The 15537-nt window shown below is 38.5% G+C and overlaps 1 protein-coding gene across 1 annotated transcript in view; it reads right to left on the reverse strand.

The window, feature by feature from the left end:
• Positions 1-566: 566 nt before the first annotated feature.
• PAX3 (paired box 3) overlaps positions 567-15537 on the reverse strand; it is a 99272-nt gene continuing 84301 nt past the window's right edge. Inside the window, exon 8 of the mRNA XM_077956657.1 lies at positions 567-948. Within this exon, the coding sequence (XP_077812783.1) occupies positions 682-948 (267 nt within the window). The 3' untranslated portion in view covers positions 567-681. The remainder of the gene's footprint in view (positions 949-15537) is intronic.

Below are 15537 nucleotides of genomic sequence, written 5' to 3' on the forward strand. Positions count from 1 at the left end.
AAGAAAATCAATCGCTCTCCTTTGTCTCCTATTGGGACCTCCCCGCCCCAAACAAAAGGGTAATTTTTTGTTTGTTTGTTTTCTGAGCAGATTCTTCATGTCTAGGCTGCGAAGACCAGAAACAGGGCCAGTTTTAGCTCCAAGTGGACAGTTCACTTATGCGATATCTGGCTTGAGATAATGAAAGGCACCTGTAAGGAAACACACGCAGCTTCTTAGGTCATGCTGGGACAATTCACAGTCAGGGGCAAGATCAGCTACAGGCTGACAATGTCATATTTAATACCGTGGTATCAAAGGCTTGAGACTAATATTTTTATTCCTGAGACAAGTTTGACACAACTCTGTGTCCCTGGGATTATCCCCCATATGATCCTGGAGCTGACCTCATTAAGAACATGTGTTTCTAATGTCAGGGATTATTTCATTTTGGCCAACCCTTGTGTTTTACCTAGTGGCAATCAGGTTTCACGTCTCAACAATTAATAATCGCAAGATGTTGTTGACATCAGTTAAGAAAATAATTACACAAGGAAGCCCTTGCTGGAACAGTCAGCTGGTTTTGCAAAAAAAAAAAAAAAAAAAAAAAATCAATACCGGCATGTGAGGCTTAATCATGCCTCTAATTGACCTTTCTTAAGTAAGAGTTGAGTTTATCTCCCTTCCAGGAGTAATTGCCCCCTAAAAAGTCCAAGGCTTACTTTGTCCATATTGCCCATATTGGTAGCCTGTGACAGGGTCCATACTGTAGCCTGTGGTGCTATAGGTGGGTGGACAGTAGGACTGAGATGTTGGCAGACTGTCCAAGCTCTTCATATGGTCTAGTCTCTGACTGCAGCTGGCCGACACCGTGGTGGTAGGTTCCAGACCCCCGGTGAGAGGGGAGAGCGCGTAATCAGTCTGGGGCTGATGAGGTACCCCACCGTGGTTGGTCAGGAGTCCCATTACCTAAAAAAACAGCCAGATTGGGAAGAAGTTAAAATGCAGAGAGAACCAGATTGCAGCCTACAGCTGAAAGAATAACTTGACGGTTCAGTTTTTATTTCTTTGGAAATCTGTTAAAGAGCTGTCCTGGAGACTATGACCCCAATTCTAAGTGGCAGAGATATTACATCATGCCCGACGATAACATCTGACTGCAGTTTCAGAAGAAGGAAAGGGGGAGGGAGAAGAAGGGAGAAGAGGGGGGAAAGGAAAAGAAGGAAGGAGAAGAGGAAAGCGAGAAATTACACCATGTCTCCAGTGATAAAATCAGACTGAAATTTCAAAGAAGAGGAAAAAAAGGATGAAAAGAGGGAGAAATTATATCTGTTCATACAGAAAAATGTCTATTCATACATTATATCTGGAAGTTTCACATGTGGTTTTTAAACAGTCATTTGCTTATATTTTTAAAAGATAAATGAATCCAGGCCGGGCGCGGTGGCTCAAGCCTGTAATCCCAGCACTTTGGGAGGCCGAGACGGGTGGATCACGAGGTCAGGAGATCGAGACCATCCTGGTGAACATGGTGAAACCCCGTCTCTACTAAAAAATACAAAAAACTAGCCGGGCGAGGTGGCGGCGCCTGTAGTCCCAGCTACTCGGGAGGCTGAGGCAGGAGAATGGCGTGAACCCGGGAGGCGGAGCTTGCAGTGAGCTGAGATCCAGCCACTGCAACTCCAGCCCGGGAGACAGAGCGAGACTCCGTCTCAAAAAAAAAAAAAAAAAAAAAAAAAAAAAGATAAATGAATCCAAATCAAGTTATTTTTCATGTACTTTGAGATCTCTGTGCCTTTTTTTTAAAAAAAATAGTGTTCCCTCTCAAGAAAGCCCCTTTCCTTATCTTGGCCATCCTCTGGTAATTAGAAATATTTACTCCCCTTCTGATGGTCCCTGGTACTTTACTTACCCCTTCCACTGTATATTCATTAGTTCAGTCACCTGCTTTGACTGGTGAGAGTTTTGAGAGGAGCAACCTACTCATCTTTATATCCCGGCACCTAAAGCAGTGAGTGCTTGACACATATTAAGTGCCGGATGAATGAAATGTAAATGATTCTCCAAGTAAAAGCCTCCATTACCTACTATTTTATTTCTTCCCTAAACTACCATTTCATAGATATATAGTGTTAAAAGGAAAGACAAGCCTGAAATGCAAACATGTTCTTAAAACGTTCAGTTTTGTAAATAACCTGGAGAGTAAGACAACTTGAGGGAAAAAAATATCCTGTGAAAGAATAACTTTCAGATCAACCTGGTGAAGTGTTTCACAAACTCAAGATCCCTGACCCTTACAGCACCTCATGGTGAAAGTAAGTGGATAATTAATTTTGCAGCTGGAAAACTGCCACACGAGAGGGGAAGTGATTTTTCTAAACTGTGTACCCTTCTGTGGCAAGGTTCAAAAGCAATTGCAAAAGAAATCTAACACCAGGTGAAGAGCCCCCCAAGACACATCTACTTACAAAGTATTTAAATGCAGTATCCAACAATTCCACAACATTTCCACAACAGTTGTGTCTTATTTTTGGAAGTCTGAAGCCTATAGAGATTAAAGTGTGCAACTAAGAGAAAGAGGAGACGGCAGAAATGACAACCAAGCCCTTATTATAAGCCCTCGTGCTAACTGCAAAATAGCTCTCATAATTCAGGCAATAGAACCCTGGATCTAGGAGGAGTTCCAGCAAGGCAGGAATCAGAGGCAGGTCGGGCACGGGGCAGGTCTAGTTTTGCTTCCCAGAAAGCATCTCAAGTCAGATTCCAAAAGCAAGGATCCCATAATTGCCTTTGGGAAGGGTTTGCATAATCCTTATGATTAAGCCAAATCTTCTTGAACTACAGCTCTGAGCTGATCCATCTTCAGTTAGCCCCCAACAGACAGAGAAAAAGAGATCCACCTTCTGTGGGTTATCAGTTATCCACTCTTCCTCCATTTGAACAGATCATTTGGATGGATGTCCCTGCCTTCCCCAGAAATCCTGTTTTTCATTTTGCTGTCTCTCTTTCATTTGAGTTATTGTCTATGCACGCACATGGGAAGGTGGGCCCGTGTGGGCAAAGCAACACAGCAATGCCCACATTTTGAAAGACATCCCAGGAATGTAAAATTTTTTGAGCTATGTGGTAAAACATCTGTTTTTTACAATTTTTTAAAATGTTATATTCTTTAAAACAAACAAACAAACAAAACATCATTTGTGGCAGAGTTTAGTTTTGTTTTAATGGGGATTTGGAGAAAGTGAAAGTCAAAAAATAAAGTAAGCATCAACAGGACTGACAATTCCAGGAAGATGGAAAATCACTAGAATGTAGGCTCTTTTAGGGCCCTACCCAGCATGGTTTATAGCAAGTTAATTTCTTCATTTCTCTATTTTAAAAAACTTGAACATAACTAAGAATGGATTTAAATTAGTTCCTGGATATGTTTTCCATCTACATGGGTTCTTTTTGCGTTTCTTTGAGCTTTACAGATGATTTCACAGGGTATACCTGGAAAATTCATGAATTTCAGTTGATACACTAATTTATTAATTATGAAATTTCAGCCCAAATTAGACATCTCTTTTAGAAGGAAAGATTCTTTAAGTTAGAGGTTGTTTGGTGCTGGTCACACTCTTTTCACATCAGGAGCACATTTTTGTGTGAGATCCTGATGGGTGAGATTGGACATGAACATAAAAACATTTTAAAATGTGATTTTTTTAATGAAAGGGAATACATCGCACAGGCTAAATATTTTACCAGGAATAAGTTGTGTTAAGGAAAATTCAAAAACTTAGAAAAAGCAATTTGGTAACTATATTAGTCCAGAGAGGAAAGATATCCAGTGGCACTAAATAAAAGGAAAATAAACTTTAAATTAATAGTGTCCTTCATGAAGACACTTACTTGAAATTCAGTCAATGGTATGTCGCTTTAAGGGAGAAATGGAATGCTCTATCTACAGTTATACTTGATGAGCTCAGAGCAGAATTTTATTCAAAACATGCACACTTTCCCATGAGCTATATGTACATTTTTGTGATAAACTTTTTTAAAAATCCCCTGCCATACATTTTTTGTTTGCATAACTTTGAAGGCAGCAATAAGCAATTACAGGGGACAGGCGGACCCAAGAAGGTCCTAAAAGAGAAGAAACAAGTCCTTCCTATAAGCAAAAATCAGCTTATGATGTTGTTCATGAAGCAGTTTTTGGCAGTCACTGCATTAGAAAATTCCTTAGGACAGGATTTAACTCTAAGACCTTGAAGTATATCTATTGAAGGATGGAGAAGGTACCCTGTCTGCAGGGCCATATTAGGGCAATAGAAAGATAGTTCCTCAAAGATTCTAGGGCTGAGTAGCTTTAAGACATCCTGAAACATGACTCAAATAGGAAGGACACCTGCAGAGTCTTCCTGTGTGTCACTATTGTCACACACAGGAAGCTAGTGAGGGCGTCTCCTTTAGCCACAGCACTCAGCACAGCAAACCAATACTTGCAGGGGCTGATGTGAGGGCACAGAGGGGACCAGAGACCAGTTATCTTTTGTTCCTTTGACTTCCCTGATAGAGCCCCTAAGACAGACATTCACAAGTTCTTATTTCCACTGTGATGGTCACATATGATTATCATAATCTCAAGAATCATAAGGATGGGGAATACTGCACTAACATTTTCCTACATTTGGCCTGAAACTGAGATTAATAAATAACTATAATGTGATTTATTTCAATATTTCACACTGAGAAAACTTGAGAAATATACACCATTTTACAAACCTACTGTTTTACATTTTTTAAAATTATGTGTTGGCAGGGGAAGTGAGGACATCAATAGAAAATGCATTACTCTCCCCTCACATAATGTAAAACCTCAAATCTCTGTAGAAGGTTCCGTTACACTTTCATGTATGTTTCTTTAAAAGCTACTTTGTGTTTCACGTGGTTCAAGGGAAGCTATGGAAATTTCTTTCTGTGCACAAACAAGTTGGTAAATGAACTTCTTAGAACTTATCCAATATGGTTATGGAATGCCTTCCAGTCACATTTTCTTTTTAAGAATAATGTCAGAATTTCTTTTATGCATGCTTTTCCTACAAATTCCTTCGAATTTGTAATTCAAAGCCTAAAATAAAACCTTCATTTGTTGTAAAGTGGATTTTTTTGCCCTCCCCTTAAACCATTAGTAAGCTATTTCTACTACAGGGCTGGCATTTTGTACCTGATTTTTTTGTTGTTGTTTTAATTTGGGGTATTAGAGAAGCTTGATTGCCTAGTTTTGACAAACAATTTCAAAGAAAAAGAAACAAATTCAAGGCTACTCAGTTCTGTCTCCTGAACACTGATCACACTCATTGAATGCCAGGTAAATCCAGGAGATGCAATGACCAGAAAGAGTTTTTCTTTAATAAAGATCTCTGTTCTGTCTCGCCAGAAAAGGAAGTAAGGAGAACTCTTTCTTTTTACTTTTAGTTGTGAACCATCTAAAAACAAAATCTATTAAGCAGATTTCTACATTGTTACCTCCAAAATGTGTCCCACATACTGTTCCTAAACTGTTTTCTGAACAGCCTTTAAAAACAAATTCAAAGCTTCCGAATTTATGTCCACATTTCTTCTACCAGCTCCTCCATCTTTTGCATTATTAGAGAGACATTTTGTGAAGATCTCTTTAAACTCATTCTCAAGTTTCAGAATTCCAAATAGGTTGTTTATATCTTGATTGGAAGATTATATGGTTCAGGAAAAACTTAAGTCTTTACAATTGCTCCATGCCATATTTCTCTTGAATTAATTTTCCTATTGTAAGATTAAATAAAAAAGATAAAAACTGTGGGCCAAATGAAGATTTACCTTTAAAACTATGTCTGGAAAATATTTGTCTTGGCACAAGCATTATGGTTTTCCCATCAGTTGAAAGTGCCTGAAGCTTATCAGAAATCTAAAATGATTTAGTAAATTATGGTGTACATCCAGGCGCTTCTTTTTTCTTTAGTAGGAATTCTTGGTTCACATCTTTATTTTCTTTCCTGTTCTTAAGAAATCAGATGTTCTGATTTAACATTTAACATACACATTTAGTTAGTTTTTTTTTAATGTTGTGAATTACAGCTTTGTATGACATAAAGAGTTTTTTCAGCCTTCTATCCTTTCCTCCAAAAATCTACTGACTATATCTTTTATTTAGATATAATTTATTTTCAGAATCAAACAAAAATGTTCAAATATTTATCCAATTTTTTTTTTTTTACCAATATGGGTGTTACTGGAGTCAACTAATGGTTAAATTTCAGTAACTGTATCTTTGAGGTTAAAAACCTAAATTTAAAGAGCAGAGACTTTCCTGAAAATGTTGTCCTCAGATTCAAATGCCTTAGGAATTATCCTGCAGTTGATTAGCATCTAAATAATTAGATTTTGGGTCCTGTCTGTTTGAAAGCCACAAGAGGGAAGTTGCCTGAAGGCAGAAGTTTCTCTTAAGGTATGTGTGGTGACCTTCTCACCCATCCTGAGAGTTAGGGAAAGGCCAAGACTGACCTTTACCTAACCAGATAGAAAACCTGTGCATGTAAAATGCCCAGCTTAGTATGTCTTTATCTGTTTTATTTTAATCCTTAGCCTACATTTTACAAGTAGCTGTGCTTAGTGCATGATGAAGAAGTATGAGTGCCAGACAAGTGTGCTTCATATGCAGCATACATTTCCAAGTTTTCATTGTAAAGAGTACAGTAAGTATTGTCTCAGTTAAACTCTAAGGGGTTATGTATGTTTCATCTCCAGCCCTGTGACCAATCACAGAAATAGCTTATTTTTTACCAATTATTTTGAATACGTATTGCTCAATAGAGCTAAGTGCTAAATTTAGTAGCAATATTCTTTGGGGACTGATGACTAAAATATAAATCTAGACAGAGAATTAGCACAGAAATGAGTTGCATAACCATAGGTACTTGTTCTTAACAAGGCAGATGTTCTTTTAATTTAACATTTTATATGCACATTTAGTTGTTTTATAAAAAACCATTGTGAATTATGATTTTGTATGATATAAAGGGTTTTTCAGCCTTCTAGTCTTCCCTCTAAAGTGTATATATATATAACTTCTAGTTTACTTCTAGCCAGTGATGAATAACCATATCATGTCCATCTATTATCAATAAAGCCCATTAAGGAAAAGCTCATTCCACCTAAATGAAAAAGCATGCCAGTTAATACCACTGGTATTTGACTATGTTAGACCCACCATGGGCATAATAAAATTCTCATATGTTTTAATTCATTTACGCATGCCTGCATTTAATATGCTTTGTGACCATGTCTACAATTAATATGATTTATGGGAAAAGAACATGTGCAATATCGGGGGAGTATAGCAAATATTTTTTTCTTCTATGAATGAAAAATATAACAAAACGGCTCAAGGAAAATTGTTGGCCCTTAGCATATTAAGAGGGACTGACGGAGCCCTGAGTAAACTTGGGGGAGTTAATGATATCCTCTTATCTGACCCTGACACATTTGCAACATGTAATTTACAGAAGCTCTGTCCAGGGAATCTTGACAAATGCTCCTGAGGATGTCAGGGCAATGTTCCATTCTAATGTAAAACAGATGTGGGTCAGATACCCTCATTCATCACTTAACACAGAGAGCCTCAAACTCTTTCTGGGAGGAATGACATTACCTGCTGTTAACTCTTCTCATTTCAGGAAATTTCTCACAACCACAGTAGCCCTCTAAAGCGTGTGTGCTCAAACCTATCACCGTTTCAAAATTCAGTCTGAGAACATGACTGTGGAAAATCAAACGTGTATCTTGGTTTCATTTCATGACTACTCTAGGATACTTTTGCTAAATATTAATTGACCCTTTGAGACTTGGGATTCTAAATATAGAAAGAGAAAAGCTCTATGTTTGGGCATCTCACAATACTTCAGTGATATGGCATTCAAAATTTTCTCTCTAATTGCCTGTAAACCAAACTTCCATGTAAGGAAATGCAGAGCTGATTCACCCTAATAACCATTCATAAATGCAAATCTTGCTGACCTTTAACTTCACAGTACCATTTGAGACTCACAGATCACTTATAATAAACTAGAAACACTGCCTTTTAGCAAAAAGAGCTTCAACTCTGCCTATCCCAAGCAGAGGAATGTTGGTCTATATATGCTATATTCCCATTTCCCTAAAAGTTTTCCCTCCACCTACCACTCTAACAACATGTAAGGCAGACATTCTGAACTGCTAAAAGAAGAAAATGGTTGTCCAGCTCAACAAAGAAATGTCTTCTTTCTTCCAAACTATGTAGGATGTAAGCAAATATTTCTGTGGCTGCCCAAAGTCAATAGCATAAGGTTCCATCTATGAAATGTCTGAAGACTACAGAAAAGAAACTTCCCTACCCTTCTCTTCATGTGAAGGAAGGTACATCCTTAAGATAAAGAAAAGAACTAACTGAAAATACCTGGTGATACTGATTTACCTGTGATACTGATGAGTAGATGTCAGGAAACGTATTTCTGTTAATCATGGGGAAATGGAGAACAGGCATGAGCATACTCTTTAGAAAACACTTTCTGGTCTGTTTCATAGGCTCTCTGGTAAGGCAGAATAAGCATTCATTTAAAATTCATGGAATTTGGCCAGATGTGGTGGCTCATGCCTGTAATCTCAGCACTTCGGGAGGCTGAGGCCAGAGGATTGCTTGAGCCCAGGAGTTCAAGACCAACCTAGTCAATACAGCAAAACTCCGTCTCTACAAAAGAAAAAAAATTAGCTGGGTGTGGTGGCATGCACCTGTAGTCCCAGCTACTGGGGGCCTAAGGGAAGAGAATCACCTGAGCCCAGGAAGTCAAGGCTGCAATGAGCCATGTTTGCATCACTGTACTCCAGCCCGGGTGACAGAGTGACACTCTGTCTCAAAAAAATATTAAATTTAATCAAATTAATGGAATTTGTACCAACTCTACAAACGTGAGACAACATCTGAGAACACAGTCTTCCAAAAGCTAGAAACTACTACACCATTAAGCTAAAATCATATTTACCTTAATTCTCTCCCATTCCTAACTCCAGGGATGCTGAACCAATAATGATGCTGTGCTCTCTTTTCTACCTTACGACTTGTACTTATAGTCATAATCTGGGCAGTGGTTATGTCTCCTACCGCACAGGCAGCTTGGTGTAGACTGGCAACATACAGAATCTACTTCCATCTACAGAAACTAATTCTGCTCCTGCAGATCCTAGCAAAATAAAATCTTTGTAATCTAGTGATTTTAAAAAGTGCTCCCAAAATCACTTAGATTGCCCCTTATGTTCCAAAACCTTTTTTTTTGAGACGGAGTCTTGCTCTGTCACCCAGGCTGGAGTGCAGTGGTATGATCTCGGCTCACTGCAAGCTCCACCTCCTGGGTTCACATCATTCTCCTGCCTCAGACTCCCGAGTAGCTGGGACTACAGGCGCCCGCCACTACGCCCGGCTAATTTTTTGTATTTTCAGTAGAGACGGGGTTTCACTGTGTTAGCCAGGATGGTCTTGATCTCCTGACCTCCTGATCCACCCGCCTCCCAAAGTGCTGGCATTACAGGCGTGAGCCACCGCGCCCGGCTGTTCCAAAACCTTTTGATGGTACATGATGTTTTAGCTACCCTTATCCTTGGCTGGTGAGAGAGAAGCATCACTGCATATCAGATTCCCCTGCCTTTGAGGCAAGTATCATGCTTCTAATTTACCCATTATCTATTGTTATAGAAGAGAGACTGTATATTTTCAAAAATACATTCATGTCAATATTACATTTCAATAAGTCAAAACTAGAATACAAAAAGAAAAACAGCAGGACGACCCTCTCCCCTCCCTGCTCCCAGCCCCATGAAATGAAGGATGGTTGACTTTGGTTTTCATTATAGTGGGTTCTCATGTTATTGTAATCTGAATTTCTCAAATAAATTGATATTAGTACATTATATTTCTGGAGACTATCTTATCCAGCCACCTTAGAGTTACTGCATTCTGAGTGGACATCAATATGAATCCTTAGATCTTTGAAATGTCTAAGTGGAATACTTGAAAATATTCAAGTGGTAAGTTTACCAACATACCGCCTTTCCTTTGATGTCACTCAGTTTCCATGTTTGCTTTATTTTTCATGGACAAGCAAAAGGATATTTTCTGTCAGAGATTCACATAATTTTTTTTCTGACTCTGTCACCCAGGCTGAGTGCAATGGTACAATCATGGCTCACTGCAGTCTCACCCTCCCGGGCTTAAGGTGTCCTCTCACCTCAGCCTCCTGAGTAGTTGGGACTACAGGTGCAGGCCACCATTCCAAGCTAATTTTTGTATCTTTTGTAGAGAGGAGGTCTCACTATGTTGCCTAGGCTGGTCTCAAACTCCTAGACACAAGCGATCCCACCTTAGCCTGCCAAAGTCCTGAGATTACAGGTGTGAACCACCACACTTGGCCATACATGGTATTTTTAAGTCAACAATAATGAAGCCCTGTTGCAACAGCATTAGCTTTATAAAAAAGCATTTAATGTTCCTCAGCCTAAGTCTACAAGACGATTTTTTTTAGTATCGTCTAAGTTGAACAAGAAGGCACAGCAGAAGCTGAGACAGTTTAAACAGTTTATGTGAAAATGTGCAGCTAGTAAGCGACTGATAAGTTTGAACTCTATTGGGGCTGTCTTTAAATTAATGAGTTATACTTACACTGCAATCAATTCACTAGATAGGAATTCTTTCTTCTCCTTTACCCCCTTATTTGCCTCATCCTAAATATTATTAGGTAGTTTATAGTCTCTTCTTTAAAATTAGTCTCCCCCTACTCTAAGTTCTTACACAAACGGCTGACACTGTTTTAAGGTAGAAGGCACTATCAGACATTAATTAGAGAAAAACATTCACCCATGGAAAAAATCAAGAAGCCATTTTAGAAACAAATGAATCAAGAGTTGGGTCTCTACCTGGGTTTTCCATCATTCAGTGCATCCCAGGAGATGTTCCTCAAAACTTGATAGCTCGGTATTCAACAAAAGGGTGCCATAATCAGATTAGAATACACTGAATTAAACAAAGTTAAACATATTTTCATACTGCAAGACTTGTCAGGGCCTTTAGTAGGCTAATGTGCACTCATACACTGAAAGGTAAAGGGATGTAATTTCTGAGTTTTACCAAATTTTACCTTCAGAATGCTTTTCTATCACACCACTGTTCTACAGAGCCTGCTTTGGGGAACAAGTCTTTATCATGAGACTTGGTTTGGTTTCAGAGTGTGCAAATAGTATCATTCCTCTAGAAGCTTATAATCAAAGGCAGTGGGGGTATGGATACACTATAATAGAATAGAGTCTAGTATGTGTTTTAACAAGGTATAAATATAATAATGTGGCATCAATAGAGGCTAAAAAAGAAATTTTGCCTGGAAGAGTCATGGAACGGTTGACATTGAGCTAGAAGCACAGAGCGACACAAATAGAGGATCATCTCTACAGCAGGTATTTTGAAATCTCAGGACAGATGCAAGAGTTTGACAGATGCAAGAGTTTAACTAAATTTTTTTTTAATACAAGCTGCCCAAAATGAGACATTAGTATTTTCGTGAGAAAAAAGAGAAGAGTTACTTCTTTAAGTAATGCTTGCTTCTTTCATTAGTTCAGTGCTAAAGGTTACTCGAACAGTCATCTTACAGCTAAGAAATATTCCCTCCAATGTAGACACAATACCCCATGATTCTGCAAAATGCACTCTCCTCAAATGTCTCCCAATTTGCCATCTGTTCCATTGATCAGCAGGGCCAATGCAATCGCTAATCTCAGAAACTCTAGTTTACTGCATTCGAGCTAAATGTCAAGAGCAATTTTTAAATATTATACTATACATTGAAAAATATATACCTCTGATGAAACCCAGACTGTTTTACAGAGACAGATTCTTTGGAAAAACAAACACACACACACACACACACACAAATAGTATACAACTAATGACTGAATCAAGTCTTCTATGCCTGTAATACAAAGCACACATTCATCCCCTAATTGAATAAATATGCAAGTATTCAGATTTCTGAAGATATTGCCATTTTGCAAATGCAATAATAAATTAAAAGCTTTACATTGCATTCCAACCACATATAAAAGGTTGATTCAGGCCATTGGCCCCACAGAGTATCTAGCACGGCTGTGTATTGCCGACTACAAAGAGAAACTTTTTATCCTAGTTGCTTTGTTATAGACAAAGCAATAATGCTCATTTTTTTTTCTACTCAATAGCTAGAGGAATTCAAATGGGACTAAAAGAGAAAACACAAGGTTGTTGCATTCGATTTGCCCAATGTACAGGAGAACATAGCTGACAGAATTTCTATTTAAATCAGTTCGGCAGACACAAAAATAATTAATTCAGCAAGGAAGGTTTTCTTGTGGCTCATTTCAGTGACATGATGTAAGATTCAGTCACTGGTTGCTACATTCTCCCTTTCTTTAAAAAGGAGATGTGGGCCAAGTCGTTGTCTCTCTCACAATTCGCCAAATTTAACTAACTCAAGAGGTTATGACTGGAGCTGACATAAACCAGGGCTCTCCTCATACTCTTTAAGTGTAGCAGCCACAGCCTTAGAGAAAAACCAAAAGTACCAGGTCAATTACAGGCTGCATTGATTCAACAAATGGATTAATAGCCATGTTTTCATCCAGGAGCAGAACATCTCGAAAACCTGATATGGCAGAATGGAAACCTCCAAATGGCCAGTGGTTATTCTGGTGTAGCTGAAATGGGCTCGTTTATGATCATAAACATTCTTGAGCCTTCATAAACATGGAGGCTTCTGAAGTCCTGGCAATCAGCTCACAAACTGCTTTAGAAAAGAAACAGAAAGAGGCTCAAGTCTTTGAGAGGCTGCCACTTTTGTAAAAAAAATATCTCTCTGTCCCCAGCTTTGTTTGACACCTAACAAATTTCTTACACCCAACAAATTTCTTTAATCAAAATCACTCCTTTTTCTTCTACAGATGAATTCCTGGAAAGTGTAAAGGGAAGAAAGCCCCTCCATTGGGAAATAGGATGGTGGCAGGCTATCTGCTTGTCTGATTCTTCACAATGATAAAGGCAGGTCAAGGGCACAGAATTTGCAACCAGTGTGTGAAATGGACAAAATGAATGGCTTGTCAACAAGAATAGCATCAAGTAGCTTCTGGATGTGCACCCAAAAATGTCCCAAAAAATTATCTATCTTGAAACAGAAGCTGGCTGTACCGCCAGGCTGAACCTTATTGCTTTGCCCTATATCAACAGCAAAAGAAAAAGGCAAGGAATCACCAAGCCACGGTGGGAAAGATTTTCACAGCAACAAATGAAACAGAGAAGTACCCACTGCAACCATTTTTAATGACTATATCCCATCCACATAACAGGTCCTTACCCCTTGGATGAGCAAACAACCATCATTTTGCCTTGGCCGCTAAAGAATTTGAGATCGTTGTTAGCACTGTGGTCCCAAAAATGACAAGTGAAATCAAAAACAGTCTTGAGTTTTGAGTACACATATTAACACTTAAATGCTTCTTCCTAATAAGTTTCAGGATTAACAAATGTTTGTCAAAAGGAACTGTGCTGAGCAATTGAAATCTAATTTGAAATGGAACCATGATAGTCTAATACATATATGCATGAAACGAAGAAGCTTCCTAATAGGCGTAGCTGACATCAAATATGCAATTTACATACATTACACACTAATAATCTCAATTTTAATATTATTCTTTAAAAGCAACTGGATGGGTGGTAGAGTTAAAGGTTTGCTTTTGTAAAATGTGAATAAGAACAGAAAGTTGATCCTGGCATTTTATGTCATTAACCACAGTCGTCTTAGTGTAAAGAGCTATCTGCTCTTTCTGAGTCTATTTCAGAGATGGTATCTCATCACCATAAGTCTGTGATGATTCAGCCGGACTTACTAGATGAATGGTGGATAAACTGCAGATGAGATCTGCAGACCTCCTCTTTGTTCCTGAGTGGTGCTGAGTGGTGGGCAAACATTCAGGCATTTTCAAGCCCAGTACACAAATCTTTATGAGATTTTTTTCTTTCCTCAGTAGATTATCCATGAAATAGGACAGGTGTACTGGTTATTCAATTACATCGTACCCAAGACCTGAACAAAATTTGAAACGAGGACTCACAGCATAGTTCTTACCATGGGGATTTATTAATAACAGTTAAAGGTTCTCTAAAACAAAACTTTTTTGTAATTTAAGCCTATTTTCTTATTTTGTCATTGGTTTCACTCATAAACCAGAAACTAAAATCTGCCCATCTGTTCTAAACATAAAATATGTTCATAATAATCCAGATTTATACCAAATGTATTTGTAAGTATTGCTGAATTGAGAGGAACTCAAAATTTATGGGCTCTGAGGTTGCAAACAGAACATCCTCTTTTTAGAGAGGAAAATGCTTAAAATGAATGTAGGAAAAGCTCAGAAAGCTTCTTGGATATCAAATGGCTTCATAGGGAAAAAAAATGTCAGTGATATAAGAGTAAATGAATCAAAACCATATGGATCAAATTTTCCCTAAAATACACAGTTTGAAAAATTAAGGAGGAAAAGTGCTTGGCAAAAATGTGTTTTAGGTTTTACCAAACCCAAAACATTTGAAGAATCATTTGCAATGGTTGATGAACCCTAAATGCAGCCAAGTTGGCCCATTTTGTATACTACAAAACAATAGGAAAACTTCCTAGAAATCGGGTAACCCACTGATACTGTATTTCACTCAGGAAATCTTTAGAAACTGTTATCAAAGAACTGTGGAGTTTGTAGAAGTGGGGTGGGGGTGAGGCATGAAATGATAAAAGTTTGTTAATTTAATTGGTCTTGTTTTGGGGGTTTGGCTATGTGTGTCTTGGGGGTGGGGGAGCAGTGAGGGTAGTATTTCTTGCAAAGAAAAGTTAATTAGAAGAACATGGGCCAAATGTTAATTAGCCTCACATCTTGAGCATATGGTAGTACTTCCTCAGCACTCTGTATTCCAAGGCAGCATTCCTTTTTCTTCCCACATGTGTAGGAAGGTGCTGGTAATGTACTCTCCTGGGATGCAGGGGAAATAAATGGTCTGTATTACCCCCTGTACTATATTGTCCTCACATCCACAGAACAGAAACTTTCAGAAGGATGGTACTACAGAAGAAAGCCTGTGTTGCAATGAGTTAAACGCTTTCCTTCCCAGAGGGTATTTTGTCATTCATTATAAGCCCCATCTCCAAACAGGTTATGCAGTTCAGACAGCAATCCAGAGATGACAGAAAATTTTGAGGTCATTAGCCTGTCTCCACCCTCTCACGCATCACTGAGAATCTCACCTCAAGTTCCCTGACACATCCAGCCTTCAATGGAATGAAAAACCAAGCCCACCATTTGTGAAGCCATTCCACCCTGACTGCAAGAAAATTCAGTCGCATATCAGTGGGGCAGCCCTTGGAAAATTTCTTAGGACATTATGCTTCCTCTGGTGGCGACCAGCCACTAAAATGTGTAATTTGTGTTCATAGAAGAACTAGT

The sequence above is a fragment of the Macaca mulatta genome, chromosome 12 (genome assembly GCF_049350105.2).
Source record: "Macaca mulatta isolate MMU2019108-1 chromosome 12, T2T-MMU8v2.0, whole genome shotgun sequence".
NCBI classification, from domain to species: Eukaryota; Metazoa; Chordata; class Mammalia; order Primates; family Cercopithecidae; genus Macaca; species Macaca mulatta.